General features: G+C 41.1%; 1 protein-coding gene across 9 annotated transcripts in view; it reads left to right on the forward strand.

The window, feature by feature from the left end:
• Positions 1-10747, forward strand: part of myo9aa (myosin IXAa) — a 135995-nt gene extending 125248 nt beyond the window's left edge. For 4 of the 9 annotated variants that reach the window (XM_074621676.1, XM_074621726.1, XM_074621705.1 and 1 more), the window contains 13 exons: positions 922-972; positions 1213-1324; positions 4061-4122; positions 4833-5025; positions 5134-5262; positions 5405-5510; positions 5615-5746; positions 7121-7244; positions 7432-7479; positions 8316-8336; positions 8587-8795; positions 8948-9087; positions 9190-10747. In XM_074621676.1, coding sequence (XP_074477777.1) covers positions 922-972; positions 1213-1324; positions 4061-4122; positions 4833-5025; positions 5134-5262; positions 5405-5510; positions 5615-5746; positions 7121-7244; positions 7432-7479; positions 8316-8336; positions 8587-8795; positions 8948-9087; positions 9190-9677 — 1815 coding nt within the window. In that variant the 3' untranslated portion in view covers positions 9678-10747. The remainder of the gene's footprint in view (positions 1-921; positions 973-1212; positions 1325-4060; positions 4123-4832; positions 5026-5133; positions 5263-5404; positions 5511-5614; positions 5747-7120; positions 7245-7431; positions 7480-8315; positions 8337-8586; positions 8796-8947; positions 9088-9189) is intronic. The other 5 variants (XM_074621713.1, XM_074621737.1, XM_074621682.1 and 2 more) reach the window with 4 other exon arrangements.
• Positions 10748-16246: the final 5499 nt, after the last annotated feature.

The raw sequence follows: 16246 nt of genomic DNA on the forward strand, positions 1-16246 counted from the left end.
CTTATCCATAATCAGTGTATTACCTACAGTAGATGACTGTTGGCATGCAAAGTAATGTACTGCTGTGGACGGGACGCAAACATATTTTAGACACCCTAAAAAAAAATCAATATCGGTTCAAGTGTACACTTTATTTAGAATATTTTCACCGCTTTACCTACAGCCGTTTCTGACAGGGAATTGAAGCCATTGTATCCATCTATGCTCCCTAAAGCCACCAGGCTCCATTGAAGAAAAGCAGACATTTTTGTGAATTCGAAAATAACCGAAGTCACTCAATAACACAAATAAACTAACCGATCAAGGCAGCAGTAGACCAGCAGCTCCTGTGTTCTGCGAGGTGAAATTACTGTTTTTTTCAATGGAGTCTTGTGGCTTTGGCGAGAACATAGATAACGGCTTCAGTTCCCCGTCGGAAACATAGACTGTATAGCTGTCTCATCACAAGATAAAACAGTGAAAATATTCTAAATATAGCATACACTTAAACTGATATTGATTTTTTTAGGTGGCTAAAACACATTTAGCTCCAATGCTGGTACTCCTGTCTGTTTCTCCAAACCGCGCGCATACTGACTCATCTTGACTCTAGTTGACTCATCTACTGTAGGTAATACACTGACTATGGATAAGTACTTCATACAACCTCACTTCAAAACACAGAACTATCCCCTTATAGAAATACATGTGTGTTAATTGTTGTGGATCCAGTAAGAAAGTTGGATGTGTAAGGAAAGTTTTTTTTTGAAGTGTCTTTATAAACTAAATATCATATATAAAAGCCTTCTGGGGTGTTAGTTTCTAGGGATTTTATCTGTGGTATACATCAATTCTTAATAATTCTTACATATATATTGACATAACTTGATATATACTAAAACGTATCTGTTGTTCTGTTTTGTCTTTTTTTTTAAACTACAGCAGGCACCTAAACCTGAACGCAAAAAACGGAGGAAAAAGGACACCGACATTGTGAGTCTCTCTTCATTCTCATCATTACTAAGTACATGATCATGATCATTAGCAGGAGAAAGACAACACTTTGCTTTAACAGCCAGTCCTTTACACCCCCATTTGCTCTTTAGAATAATAAGATATAAATACACCAGCGACCAGAATAGAAAAGGCTATACAAACAAAACACAAATATAAATGTGAAGGGAAATGTGCAAGTGAACTCCAAATGAACCTGTGCTCTGCTGCTCTCTACAGGTGGAGGAGCATAACGGCCACATCTTCAAGTCCACCCAGTACAGCATCCCCACATACTGTGAATACTGCTCATCACTCATCTGGATGATGGACCGGGCCTGTGTGTGCAAATGTGAGTGTGCATGCAAAAGATCACAGCAGGGATTCAGGACACCTTGAGAATCCCTGAATTCATACAGTAGATCTGACAAAATGTGTCTTTTATCAAGGAAAAAGTCCCAATATTTGGTGGTTCAAGGTACTTAAAGCAGCAGTGGGTAGAATTGGAACAAATATGATTAAAAAAATATATATTTTTATAAAAATCATGTGCCTCTGTGTCCTCCGGTGCTCCTAATGGCATCTGCAGGATTTCACAGACCGGAGGAAAACAACCAGTCAGAGCTGACCTGGAGTCTGCCATCCAGCTGCCATCTATGACAGCCAAACGGTCAAACTAGGCAGCGCTGATCAAATATGAATCAATATTCTTTTACTGTAATGCCTATTTCTCACCTCATATGTTTTCAGAATCATCTTGTAGTGCACGGTTTAGCTGTAAAATGAGAAAGTCTGTGACCCGCCAGCCATGTTGAGACCGCTTCAGGGAATACAACACACCGCTCACATGACCGGAGCACAGCCAATAGTATGAAAAAAATCATGTGCCTCTGTGTCCTCTGGTGTCCTCTGGTGTCCTCTGGTGTCCTCTGGTGTCCTCCGGTGCTCCTAATGGCATCTGCAAGATTTCACACACAAACACTTGTGTGGAACGCTCTCTCTCTGAAATGACCTGTGATTGGCCAAAGTCGCCCGTCACGGGCTAGATTTCTTTAAAGCCTGAAAACAGAGCCATGAGGAGGTGCAGAAGTCTAGTTTTCTCTCAGAACACTTGAATTACAATATGCTGAAAGGTTATTATGGAATTTTTGCAGAATTGTGAAAAAAACTTGTTGCCTACTGGAGCTTTAAAGGAGCTCTATATGGAATAGAGTGCTGCAGGGATGACATATTCTTGTAGGCCAACCAGGAAGTTAGCATCACCCTGGTTCCCTCGACAACAAGCCAATGGGATTTTTTCATTGAGTTGTGGATTATTGCAGAAAATAAACTTTTATGATACTTACACGTTTTGTTCCGTAAAATAATCTCCACAAATGAACACTACTTTTATGATTTTTGAAGTGGGAACGCAATCGGCAATAGTAAAAAAATAACGTTAGGCTATAAATTAACTACATCACGGTCGCATGACTTCACCTCACCACCACTAAGCTACAGGTGGACGAGTCAGCGTGATGACGTTTAGTAGTCTCATTTAGCCACTTGTTAGCAACCGCCTTTTTTAAGACATATAAAAGCTTCAAAATTCAAGAGTGAGATATTTATTGATGTATTTTATATTGTAGAACAAAACGTTAAAATATCTTCAGCTTGTTTTAACCACAGACCTTACTTCAGCCAGCTAACCAAAAATCTATTAAAAAAAAAAAATTGACAAAGGAAACCGGAAGTGTAAAAATGCTAACTAATTTCCAGGTTTTAAGGACTTATTCCTTCACCACTCTGTAGAGTGCATTAAAATGTACCTGCAGTCGGCCTGGCTATGCAAACAAACATTACTCCACTATATCTTTACATTACAAAAAGTTGTTTGCCGCTTTATTAATGCTCTGAATATCGTATTGAACATTTAAATGTGAAAATTTGCTGCTTTTCTCTGCTTTATGTGATTGAATAGCTTATAATAAATTGAATATATTTATAATCAACAGGTTAATTGATCATTAAAATAATTGTAAGTTGCAGCCATAGACTGTATATAAGTGGACGTAGTCAGCGTAACGTCACCCAATGTTTTGTTCACTGCCATTTTGAAGCCTTGAGTTCGGCATTTTGGCTGCCGCCATCCTGGTTTTTGCCGCCAGAAGTCACACGAGAGGGTGGAGCTAAGCACAATCAAACGCTGAACAAGACGTTTTTAGGTGACCAAAAAGGTGATAATTAACTTTCATGAATTGAAAACACACTGTGAAAGGGTTAAAGTTGCAAGACAAAAACACAGACAACTTCCAGACAGGACAACGCCAAAAAAAACACGTGATGTATATTTGGGTTGATGCAATAGTAGTTTTAAAATGAAAGATTTGACTACAATTTATCTTTATCTTCACATGATCATGAGTGAAAAGAATCTCTGATTTACTCCTAAAACATCTTCTAGTGGAAACGAGGTTAATGTCACCAAACAAGATTGTGTTGGGTGAAAGTCCAAATAATTGACATGTCCTTAAAATTTATGTCAGTGACTGCTGGAATCCTACCACACACACACACACACACACACACACACACACACACACACACACAGCCAACATTGTTCTGATGTAACCAACACCAGATTATTAAATTCATTTACTTTGACATAATGTGTTTTAAAAGAAATCACTAAAATCTTTGTGACCGCAAATGGACACACAATCACCCTCTCCTCCACACACCCACACACGCACGCACGCACACACACACACGCACGCACGCACGCACGCACGCACGCACACACACACACACACACACACACACACCCCATGTCTGTGGCCCCACCCTCTCTCCCTCCTCGGCCCTAATCAGATTGTTTTTCAACTGGACTCATGGGGTCTGCGGCGCCGTCTCTCCACAGATTTCCCCACACAGTTTGTCCTTTATTCCCACAGGATGTTTTCCTCACGCCAGCCAGCGCTGCTTTGGTCTCTCAAGCGATAACATTTTTTTTTCTTTTGTCTTAACTTTTGCTGAATAATGAGGAGGCACTGCCTTTCTGTGGACAGTGGAAATGACCCGTTTGATTTCTCTGGCTGTGTTTCTCCAGTGTGCCGGTACGCCTGCCACAGAAAGTGCTGCCAGAAGATGACCACCAAATGCAGCAAGAAGGTGAGTCGGCCATATTGTGCACCCGCGCAACAATGTCCCATGACACTAATTGTTTTACTGTGGGTTTATTTACAGTAGCTAGTGTCTGCAATCTATCGTACTGACAGTGATAGTTCTTAAAATACAATACTTAGCGGGCAGAGAATTTTTTAAAAAGGACCTATTATACTTATTTTCAAATTCGTATTTTGGGTTTCTACTAGAACGTGTTTACATGCTTTAATGTAAAAAAACAACAACTATTTTCACCCCAATGCTCTGTTCTGAGCTTCTGAACTTTTCAGAAACACATTTTGTGAACTATGTTCGTAATAAAAGAGAAGAAACTTTCCAAACGAGCCGCCATGTTGGTTCCGGTTTGAAAGCTGGGAGCAGCAGCCCACAAGGGAAAGCGTTTGTCCAATCAGGTGCCTAGTGGCAACCTACCAAGCGTCCAATGCTGGGAAGCGAGGCGATCCCTCGCGATAAAAATACCCCTGTGGACATGTACCACTCCCTTTGGCGTGGACTTTGGACTCTGTAACTTAGCAGACCTTTTACATGCACAAAAAACTATATAACACACTAAAGGAAAGGGAAAAAGCACAAAAGCATAATACGTCCTCTTTAAAACATTATCAATTCTTGTAAGCATTTTAAAAGTCTTTGTTGCTGTGTGCAAGTGTATGCATGTCTATGTGTTTAACAGAGTATATTGTGTCTGTGAACAGTTTGATCCGGAGCTTTCATCAAGACAGTTCGGAGTGGAGGTTTCTCGTCTGACTAATGACGAGAGGACGGTGCCCCTGGTGGTGGAGAAGCTCATCAACTACATTGAGATGCATGGCCTCTACACTGAAGGAATATACAGGAAATCTGGCTCCACCAACAAAATAAAGGAGCTCAAGCAGGGACTCGACACAGGTGAATGATGCGAGCCGACTTTTAAAGCTGAGAAACATGAGTGGTGGGAAAAGATTCAATGTGATCGCTAAGTGTTGTTTTGTCTGTACTCTCCTTGTGACCACACAGATGTTGACAGCATGAATCTGGACGACTACAACATCCACGTTATCGCTAGTGTTTTCAAGCAGTGGCTGAGAGACCTGCCTAACCCTCTGATGACGTTTGAGCTGTATGAGGAGTTTATACGTACCATGGGTAAGTGGTCAACATCTGGTATCCAGCTCCACTGTGTTTTCAAATGCAGCCATAACAATGATGTATTATTGTGCACAGCAGAAGAAGTATGTGTTTGCAGTGACAGTAGGTGGTGATTTGTCTTGTGGAAATGCCTCCTCAGCTTTGCAGGATAAAAAGGAAGCGATCAGAGGGGTGTATTCAGTTATTGACCAGCTAAGCAGAACTCACCTGAACACTGTGGAACGCCTCATATTTCATCTTGTCAGGTAAAAACTGTTTCCAATGGCAATGTTAGAGGAGGACTGATACATGAAACTGCTTTATTTCCTCCCAGATGGACTATTCTAATACTGAATTCATGCTTTTTTAGGGTCGCCTTGCAAGAGGACACAAACCGTATGTCAGCTAACGCCTTGGCTATAGTGTTTGCTCCCTGTATCCTGCGCTGTCCTGACACCATTGACCCGCTGCAGAGTGTCCAGGACATCGGCAAGACGACAGCGTAAGAACATACTTCATGTATATCAAATTAATTCTCTGCCTTTGCTCTAAGGCAGTGGTTCAGAAAGGTTGGGATGGGAGTGAATTAATCTGTTTCATGTGGGAGCAGTTAACAAAACTCTATTCAAGCTATCAAGATCCAGTTTAACAGAATTTATTCAGACAGTGAAAGTACCATTTGGGCAGATATTTGGCATCTGATCTGATCTGATCTATTTGATATCTTTATCAGAAGAACAGAAGATATATAAATATAATGAAGGTGATGCTCGAAAAGCAAACAGATCAGTCAAAACCAAAGTCAGCTGAAGATATTGTAATTATAGCAGAACAACCTTGTGTATCGAAAAACTCAAAAACATGGAAACCAAATAATTAGCAAAAAACAACTATACAATACTTCTCAACAATATACAGTACTTATAAACAATAACTTGAATAAAAAGTGGGAGAATTTTACTGTACATATTGGGGGTGTTCATCGCTTCAATGATCAACAATCCAATATCATCGATGCAAAGTGAAAACATCAATACATATCACCATCTTTAAAGAATAACTTCGGGGGGGTTTTTTCAACCTGGACCCTATTTTCCCATGTGTTTGTGTCTAAGTGACTAATGACAATTTTTTAAATTGGTTTAGCACTGAGGGAGAACACTGCAGACGAAAGCCGCTAAACAGCTGTAATGTAGTCGCTCGGGGCAACTGCACACATTTAGCAAAACATTCAACACACCAATTTCAAAGATTGTGGTCCCCTTTAGTCACTTAGACACAAAAACATGTGAAAATAGGGTGCAGGTTGAAAAATACAGAAGTTATCCTTTAAGATACGCCTTTATTTTGAAATTCCCATGGCAGGTCTGTGTCACCATTTCCGTCCAAGTGGCCCCTCCTTCCTACAGAGGCCAGTAATAAAATTGTCAAATCATGTTTTAGTTGCTTTCTGTGAGTTGATGTAAATGTAGCTGATTGTGTTAAATGGATATATGATCATATTGATCGCAGGCCCCTAAATTGAAGTGAATCGAAATCGTATCATTGTGGACATTGTGATATAAGCAAATGTATCATTGTCCAAAAAAATGTTTGAGTCCATAACTTACACCATGATAATATTGTTTCAATAAAATTATGCTTTGCTGCAGATATTCTCAATAATGGTTGAAACATTTTATGAGATTTGTTTTCTGTTTCCAAAAAATTGAGAACCTCTGGCCTCAGGGGAAATACGAGGCGCATACTTTACTGTATAAATAAGACTGTGTAGGAAAGGATTTGTTTTATATCAACTTAATATGAACTCATCATTTTGCCGTGACATTGTGGAGTATTTCCTGTCCTTCTGAAGTGGTTATGTTTCCCTCCATAGGTGTGTCGAACTGATCATTTGTGAACAGATGAATAAGTACAAAGTGCGACTAAAGGACATCAGCAGCCTGGAGTTTGCTGAGAATAAGGCCAAGTGCAGACTGACCCTCATTCGACAGTCGATGGTAAGATCGGATAATATGACGAATATGACTAATCCCGCTGTTATCAGATGAATCACGTGTTTCCAGTGACTCATCGCTAAATCTACCTGACTGAGCCATCCTAAAAACCTGCCCTGATTTCCTCCTTTGTAAGCTGTTTTTCTCCTCTCCAGATTCTCCCCCCTAACCTGTCCTTTCCTTTACCCAGAAACCCATACTAATAGCTGTTAGATTCATGTGCATAGCGCGCACTATGGTATGTATACACGGCACGCACCCCCAAACTATCATCCAGTGGTGATGTTGTTGTGGTGCTGATCACTGCATACATAGTCTCATCTCTTCAAATATTAACATCTGTCTTCTCCATCCCCAAAGCATGACTCATCACTTCACTGAGTCTCTGCTTCTGTCTTCTGTAACTGTCTTGAGATTGAAAGTCAGGAGATAATACAGTCACTTATAATTAGGTTTACGTTATGCTATTTTGAGTATGGAACATACAAAATGAACATTTTTCAGCATATTCTGTGACATAAAATCTATTACAGAAGTACGGAATAAACATCATAAACATCACTTACATAACTTCAAAATAAACAACACCACTTTGGGACACAAACACCTGACTTTCAACGGTCTCCTGGTTGAAAGTCATGTGATTGTTGGACCCGTCCACCTCTCCTCCCGCCCGCCATAAGCCGTCTCTCTCACTTTTTATTCTACGTCACTAGCTCTGAGAGTAGCATATTTACTCGGATGTGTTTACATTGGAGTCAATACAGACTACATGGCGTACAGATGATGACGCGCCAAAAGCAAGAACGGCGTTTTTATTGCACGCAAAATTATTTGCGAATTATCGTGTCATTCATACGCCAGTTAGTGCGACCGGGCTGGATATTTTTACAATGAGCTTGACTTCTAAGAACTAAGAAAGGATTGAGATGTGCACATTATCTGCCACTCAGCTAGAAAGGCAGCAGATCAGTTGCTAGAACTGACAGACCCTGATACTGCATATTAAAACTGACCTTCATGAACCTGGCATTACTGATTCCTCTTCTTTTTGCCTCTCACTTTTGCTCAAAGAAGACAAATGCAGCTAAAAAGGTAAAGTTTGTGTATCGTGTTGTATCTACCTTTTGTGTTTGATCAGTCTTTTAGTGCTGCTGTGCTGTTTTTAACTGGTTCAGTCACTGCATGTGCGAGTGAGTAGCTGCTTGCTAAAAGTGGTGAAATGTACTGTACATGACAGCGTAACTGTTTTCATTTAGTGCTGGTCAGCTGATTTTTTTATAGAGCACAAATGTGGTATTCACATCAGTGAGATGACAACATCTGCCCTTGATTTGTTTCTCAGGGAAGAGGCCATGTGCAGCGACTGAGCTACCACGCGCCCTCGCCGCCAGTTAGTCCGCGGCTGCAGGCTGTGGCTGACCCCGTGATAGAGGTGAGCGGCGGTGAAGAGAGCGAGGACGCGTTCGCCGAAATCTCCGAGCATCAGCATGCAGCCATGCAGCAGGAGGAGAGAGTGCTGACGGAGCAGATTGAGAGCCTGCAGAAAGAGAAGTAAACACCGTCACTGCACTTAAAATGTTCTGGAAAATGTTACATGATCTGAATTAATAAAAATAACATTTCCAATTTGTATGTGTTATAAGCTATGTCTCACCATGTGTGTTCAGATCATTTATTAATCTGGATAATGTTTGCCTTTGCAGAGAGGAGTTGACTTTTGAGATGCTGACTCTGGAGCCACGAGCATCGGATGATGAGACCCTGGAGTCGGAGGCTTCTATCGGTACAGCCGACAGCTCTGAAAACCTCAATGTGGACTCTGAGGGAACCTCTGACTTCTCTGGTGCGTCACTATGCAGGAAATCACAACTCACCTTTCAGTTTGCTATTTTTCATGTATAATTGGAGCGAAAAGATGAATAAAACTTACCTTTGCCTTTTCCAGTGTTGACTTCCCCCTGGCCTCGGAGAACTGACATGACGAGCCCCCGACGTCGCGCTCTCCGCCGGCAGCCTGAATCCCTGGACTCTGTGGACTCCTCCTCCAGTCCATCCTCCTACTCCTCCTCGTCACACTTCCACCCGTCGTCCTCTTCCTCCTCTGCCGCCACCTCCCGCCGCTTTCGTTTCCACTCCAAGTCTCCCCCCGCAGGCTCGGGTCCGGGTCCGACCCAGGCCCAGGTCCTGAAGCCACCTCGAGCCTCCCGATCCGACAGCATAGACGGTAGCCCCACGGGAGATCAGGAAGGCGCGTACGACGAAAGGCCGCAGTTTACCAGCAGAGGCACCTTCAATCCAGAGAAGGGCAAACAGAAACTTAAAGGGGCCAAGACAACCCTGAGGCACCCCAGAGACGGCGGTGGCCACGGCAGGGACCCCCCAGACCTACCACAGCAGCTGGTACTGTACGGCAGTAATGAATTCATGGTATGAAGGACACCGGGACACCAAAGCACTCCCTTTCCAACTCCCTCGCAGGCGTGTACGTTCTCAGTGGGAGGTAACGCAATGGCAACTTGCTTAGCTCCTCTTGAAGTCTGCAAAGAAGTGTCCCCAAGTGCCCGTGTACAGTGTTTCCACCTCCAGAAGAGTGGAGATGTTTGGCAGAGGGACAGTCCTCTTCTGTGGACTAAACTGCCACCCACACTCTCACAGTGCCTCGGCAGCTCTTTACCAAGAGGAGACGCACCGAGCGGTTGGACAGAGAAAAGGGAAAAATGTTGGAATATGCGGAAGACCACTCAGCGTCAGGGAATGTTACGGAGCTGGAAAGCTGAAGCAGAAGAAATTAGGCAACATCCCGGATGTTACAGTGAGCTTAAAGCTCACCATTATTAGCTGCTTTATGAGTTTACAGTTCATAACAATCAGTGTAAGCAGTGGTTGCTCTGTTACTACAAATTTATTTTTTCCCTTATTTAATAAATTTTAATGTCACAGAAATTCTTTATAGCATATAATATACAGGTATAAATACTGTACAAAGCCGGAACACCAGCCTCTGCTGGGTAGTTGAAGTCAAATATTTATCTTTTTTTTTTTTTTTTTTTAGTATCTTGGACTGAGATGTACGGATTTGGGCAGCGGATGATTTACGTGTGTGTGCGGCGAGCGCTCATGCAGCGTGACTGTATGTTTGTGTGAGAACGAGAAAAACCACTTCATGTGTTTTTAAGTTTGTGCTGCTTTTTTATTTTCCCCCCTTACAAGGGAAATACCGCCATCAAAGGGACCAAGTGAGCTGGTGTGTGTTCCAGCCAAAAGGGGATCCCAGCTCTGTAAAAAAAATGTCGGATGTGTATGAAATCCCTGCATTCACTGCTTAACAGCCATACTACAATTGTAATTGTACAGTACAGTTCATATGTACAGTATAGTGGACAAATGCCATTCTATTCTTGAGACCTATTGTTACCCCTCCCCCACACTCCCAAACCCATCCCCAACCTCCTGTCTCTCAAGTGTTTGCTCAATAGCAACCAAGAAAGATCATAAAACCAGTACGGCTTTTGTTTTTATTGTTGGGAGTCTTTGTTTTTGTCATTTAAGTGTATTTTTCCATCTTGTCTATTGGTGTTTTGCAGCAATTTCAAATTACTGTAGATGACATGTTTGAAAACAGGCCTTTTTCACAGCAGACATTTTGACTTGTCATAGTAGGAAAAGCACAGGCGTTACTAAGAACAGTAACGATGGCCCTGTTTTTGTCTCAGTAAGCCATGACAGTGAGCCAGTATGCACAATACCAGGACCCTGAAACTGAAGCAGTTAAATGAAATTCAGCCATTGTTAATTATTATTATTTACACCTGTGCTTCTCCTAATGTGAAACATCAAAATGTCGTCCGTGAAAAAGACACACACACATACACACACACACAATAAGCAAGGGTGTTAAGTGTGGGGACAGACAGGGAAATCTGCCACCCTTCAAGTGAGATCAAGAAGAAACACATTATTTCTCTTACAGATGAAAGGCCGAGTTCATTTGCTTGATTTAGTACACGCAGGGGTTTTACTGCTTCAGTCTTATTAGTCCAGTATGACCAGTAGATTATGGAAGTTAATGTTAGCAAACTAGATATTGTTATGTAGGCTACTTAATTTGCTGGCTTATGACTCTTATAGAGCTGCCCCCTCGTAGTCGATTGGTCGACGAATCGGTTGTTTTGGTCTTAGTTGGCTAAGATTTCTTTAGTCGATTAGTCATTTTTATGCTTTTTTCATGCCGAGTGACTTATTTTCAAGAAACTTATGAGCACATCTCTGGTAAACGCAAGATTTAAAGTGGTGCTTTTGTGTGATTCTTTGCGGAGAAACACACAGATTTGTTGATTAAATCAACTAATTGATTGGTCGACGAAGAATTTCTTTGGTCGAGGACAGCCCTAGACTCTTCTCTATTTGTACTACTGTTTCACTACATTTCATCATTTACCATTATCCTGTATTGGTCACCAGAGGCCACTATTCAGTAAAAGTTATATTGAATCTCTTACTTTAAGGAAGAGGCTGAATTGTCTTCTGAATCGGTTCTGCCTCAGAGATAAATATCATTTGCTGTATTTTAGTCACATTGCACTTCTAGTAGCACAGTTGAGTTCTCAAGGTGCATTTTGTAATAGTTTTTGGTCACAAGTGCTACCACCCCTTCTTTAAAAGAAAAGGAGCTTCTCCCTAAGAATATTTGCACTGAGATTACAATAATACATCCATAATCTTTGATAACTGCGGGTTTCATGTTATTGTTACTGCCGTATCATTGCTGTAGGAATCGGTTTCCTCCTTCATGGAAATGTAATGAGACCTTCCTCTTGGGAGAACAGGTAATGCACAGTTTGTTCTTGTTGCCGGCCCTATCTACATTTGTTCATCCTGCAGGTGCTGCTTCTGTCCTTGTAAGTCATTTAACAGTTGAATTAAGAGGAGCAGGAGTTACTCAACCCAGGGTTATGTCTTCTGCATTTTTATTGTCACAGAAATGATAATCTGTGGTTTGGGGCCATTTCTCCCCCGCCGGTATAAACAGATATTGGCTTTGCAATTATAAACCTATTGAACTGCTCCTGAGATAGAGCTATTGAAACTCTGCTTACCTCTCGTGTAGCCTAAAGAGAGCAGACAATTTTCATTCACATTTTGCTAAGGTCCATTTGTTTCATCACCTTTGGATATCACAGAGTTCAAGTGTCCAGCCATAAATAGACAAAAAAAAGTAGTTAGGAGGCATTTGAAATGGCTAAAAGGGGTACAATCATGAAATGTAATATAACAAGGTGTAATAACAACCAGTCCAGCCTTGGAGGGGATCAGTAAAACACCTGTTTAAAGTCTCCACCTGTAATGAAATTAAAGAAATTACAGCATTTACTTTTACTTACTGAAAAAAACAGTGAATTTCATTTTTGAGAACAAAACCAACCCAAATGTAGTCTCTGTGCTGCCGGGTCCTAATGAAGAAGAGAAGATGTGCTTCAGTCAAAAGATGTTTTAAATAGCCCAATGCAGCCGTATGTGTTTTTCTTACTTTTATGGGGCACAAAGTAATTTACAGAGATACACAGCTAAAAGCAGTGGTTTAATGTAACAAAGTACATTTACTCTTTTGATGCTAATGCTTGTGTACTTTTACTTTGCAGGATGTTTACTTGTAACAGTATTTTTACACTGTGGTATTGCTACTTTTACTTAAAGGTGCAGTGTGTAGGATCTGACGACATCTAGCAGTGAGGTTGCAGATTGCAACCAACTTAAATCCCCCGTGTGCTAAGCGTGTAGGAGAACTATGGTGGCCGACGCGAAGACGTGAAGAAGTGAATGTCCCTATCTAGAGCCCGTGTTTGGTTTGTCCGTTCTGGGCTACTGTAGAAACATGGCGGCCGGCTCTGTGAAGAGGACCCGCTCCGTATGTAGATATAAACGTCTCATTATAAGGTAACGAAAACCCAACGTTTCTTATTTTCAGGTGATTATACACTAAAGAAAACATACGTATTAATATTATATTCAATTTCTGCCAATAGATCTCCCTAAATGCTACACACTGTTCCTTTAAATAAAAGATCTGAGTACTTCTTTCACTGGCTAAAATTCAACCACAGGACATAAGCACTGGCAGTGGGCAGAACGTTTTTGGCATCATCAAAAATTCCATAAAAACAACAAACTTGATCAGCGCTGCCTAGTTTGACCGTTTGATCGGACTTCACGAGATATTGACAGCTGCTCAGAGACGGCAACACTCCAGCTCGGCTCTGATTGGTTGTTTTCCTACGGTCTGTGAAATCTTGATGCCATTATAGGAGCACCGGAGGACACAGAAGAACGTGATTTTGTTCAGATTACCTGTGTCATGCACTACTGTCAGGATATAGTGACCGTTTTATAAAAATACCTTTTATTAATCATGTTTGCTCCAATTCTACCCACTACAGCTTTAAAGTGGCAACATATACAACATAATAAATAAATTAAAATTTGTATTATAATGAATAAAATTGTTTCATATCATAGGCATGCCTATGATATGAAATTCCCATTTTCCAACCTCCTACCCAGGTTTGTTTAGTCATTTATGTAACTGACAATTCCGACAGCACCTAAAGGCAACTGAAAAGCCTAAAAACCAGAGTAAAGTTTTAAAAAGAGCTCTTTTTGTACATTTATCACAACAGACTGGATCTCATTTCTGTCACGAGAACCGCACTTTTGCAACCAATTGACATTATTCTTTCTTTCTTTCAACGGTCTTTTTTTTATTAATTGTCAATAATCAATAGAACAGGCTCTATACAGGGAAAGTTAATTTAGTTTTTCTGAACAACACTCACCCGTGAAACAACGCATCAATTAATCATACCTGACAGCAACATACACACAAACAGCCACAGCTGGCCACAAAAGACCTAACTGATTCTCAATCACGGATACATAAAATTCAAATTGTAGAGAATACAACGCAGGGAGAGTATCCACAAATAAGTCATGAAATAAGAAGATGAAGAAGAGAGAAAAATTAAAATAATAATAAAAAAATATATATATATATATACATACCTACATACACACACACATACATATATATATACACATATACACGCATAAACATATACACATACATACACGTATACATACATACATACATACACCCATATATACAGTATGTATATACACACGTAGGCAAAATTGTTGGTACCCTTCCGTTAAAGAAAGAAAAACCCACAATGGTCACTGAAATAATTTGAAACTGACAAAAGTAATAATAAATAAAAATTTACTGAAAATTAACTAATGAAAATCAGACATTGACGACCCAGGAGGACACCAAATCATAAAAAAGTGAGACTGGAATTTGCCAAAATGCATATTGACAAGCCACAAAGCTTCTGGGAGAATGTCCTTTGGACAGATGAGACAAAACTGGAGTTTTTTGGCAAGTCACATCAGCTCTATGTTCACAGACGAAGAGATGAAGCATCCAAAGAAAAGAACACTGTACCTAATGTGAAACATGGAGGAGGCTCGGTTATGTTATGGGGCTGCTTTGCTGCATCTGGCACAGGGTGTCTTGAATCTGTGCAGGGTACAATGAAATCTGAAGACTATCAAGGCATTCTGGAGCGAAATGTGCTGCCCAGTGTCAGAAAGCTTGGTCTCAGTTGCAGGTCATGGGTCCTCAAACAGGATAATGACCAGAAACACAGCTAAAAACACCCAAGAATGGCTAAGAACAAAACATTGGACTATTCTGAAGTGGCCTTCTATGAGCCCGGATCTAAATCCTATTGAACATCTGTGGAAGGAGCTGAAACATGCAGTCTGGAGAAGGCACCCTTCAAACCTGAGACAGCTGGAGCAGTTTGCTCAAGAGGAGTGGGCCAACATACCTGTCGACAGGTGCAGAAGTCTCATTGAGAGTTACAGAAATCGCTTGTTTGCAGTGATTGCCTCAAAAGGTTGTGCAACAAAATATTAAGTTAAGGGTACCATCATTTTTGTCCAGGCCAGTTTCATTAGTTTGTTTTTTTAAATGATTCTGTTGAACCATAATTCAAAAGCAATGACTGATTTTCATTAGTTCATTTTCAGTAAATTTTTATTTATTATTACTTTTGTCAGTTTCAAGGTATTGACCATTGTGGGTTTTTCTTTCTTTAACGGAAGGGTACCAACAATTTTGCCTACATGTGTATATATACTAGAAAAACAAAGTTTGGAAACTTGTGTTTTGTGGATTATTTCTCTGTTGTTACAATGCTAATGGTCATTGTATTTTACATCGTTGGAAAGCCTGTTTATTTACCTTCGCAATGATGTCCCACTTGTAAGGATCATGCATTTGTGGGATGAGCAGCACAGCTGATTATGTGGGTAGCGCCCAAGAAAAATTTGCCAAAATGCTCCGTCAATGGTAAACAGTGTATTCTCCTGTTGGTATTGACTCTTGTTTTGAGTTGTTTGGTGGATTGGATGATTGAACTCTCTATCAGTAACAAAGAACAAACAAGACATATTGGCTATTTTACACTTTATTCATTTAATACACCGTCAGGAGCCTCAGTAGCGTTGGAAGATCCATACACAGCTACAACAGCCTGGCACCTCCTCCTCATGCTGGTCACCAACCTGGTCACACGTTGCTGTGGGATGGCGTTCCATTCCTCAACCAGGATTCGTTGCAGGTCAGCCAGCATGGTTGTGTTGGTCACTCTAACACGTACAGCACGCCCAAGCTGATCCCACAAGTTGAATTGGGTTGAGGTCTGGACTCTTGGCAGGCCGTTCCATTCTCTCTACTCCCACATTGTGGAGGTAGTCTGTGATAACCCTGGCTCTGTGGGGGTGAGCGTTGTCATCTTGGAGGATGAAGTTAGGTCCCAGATTGTGGAGATATGGGATCGCCACTGGCTGCAGAATCTCATCCCGATATCTCCCTGCATTGAGATGGCCTTCAATGATGACAAGCCTTGTTTTGCCAGTGAGGAGGATGCCGCCCCACACCA

Source organism: Sebastes fasciatus, chromosome 2, assembly GCF_043250625.1.
Source record: "Sebastes fasciatus isolate fSebFas1 chromosome 2, fSebFas1.pri, whole genome shotgun sequence".
Classification (NCBI taxonomy): Eukaryota; Metazoa; Chordata; class Actinopteri; order Perciformes; family Sebastidae; genus Sebastes; species Sebastes fasciatus.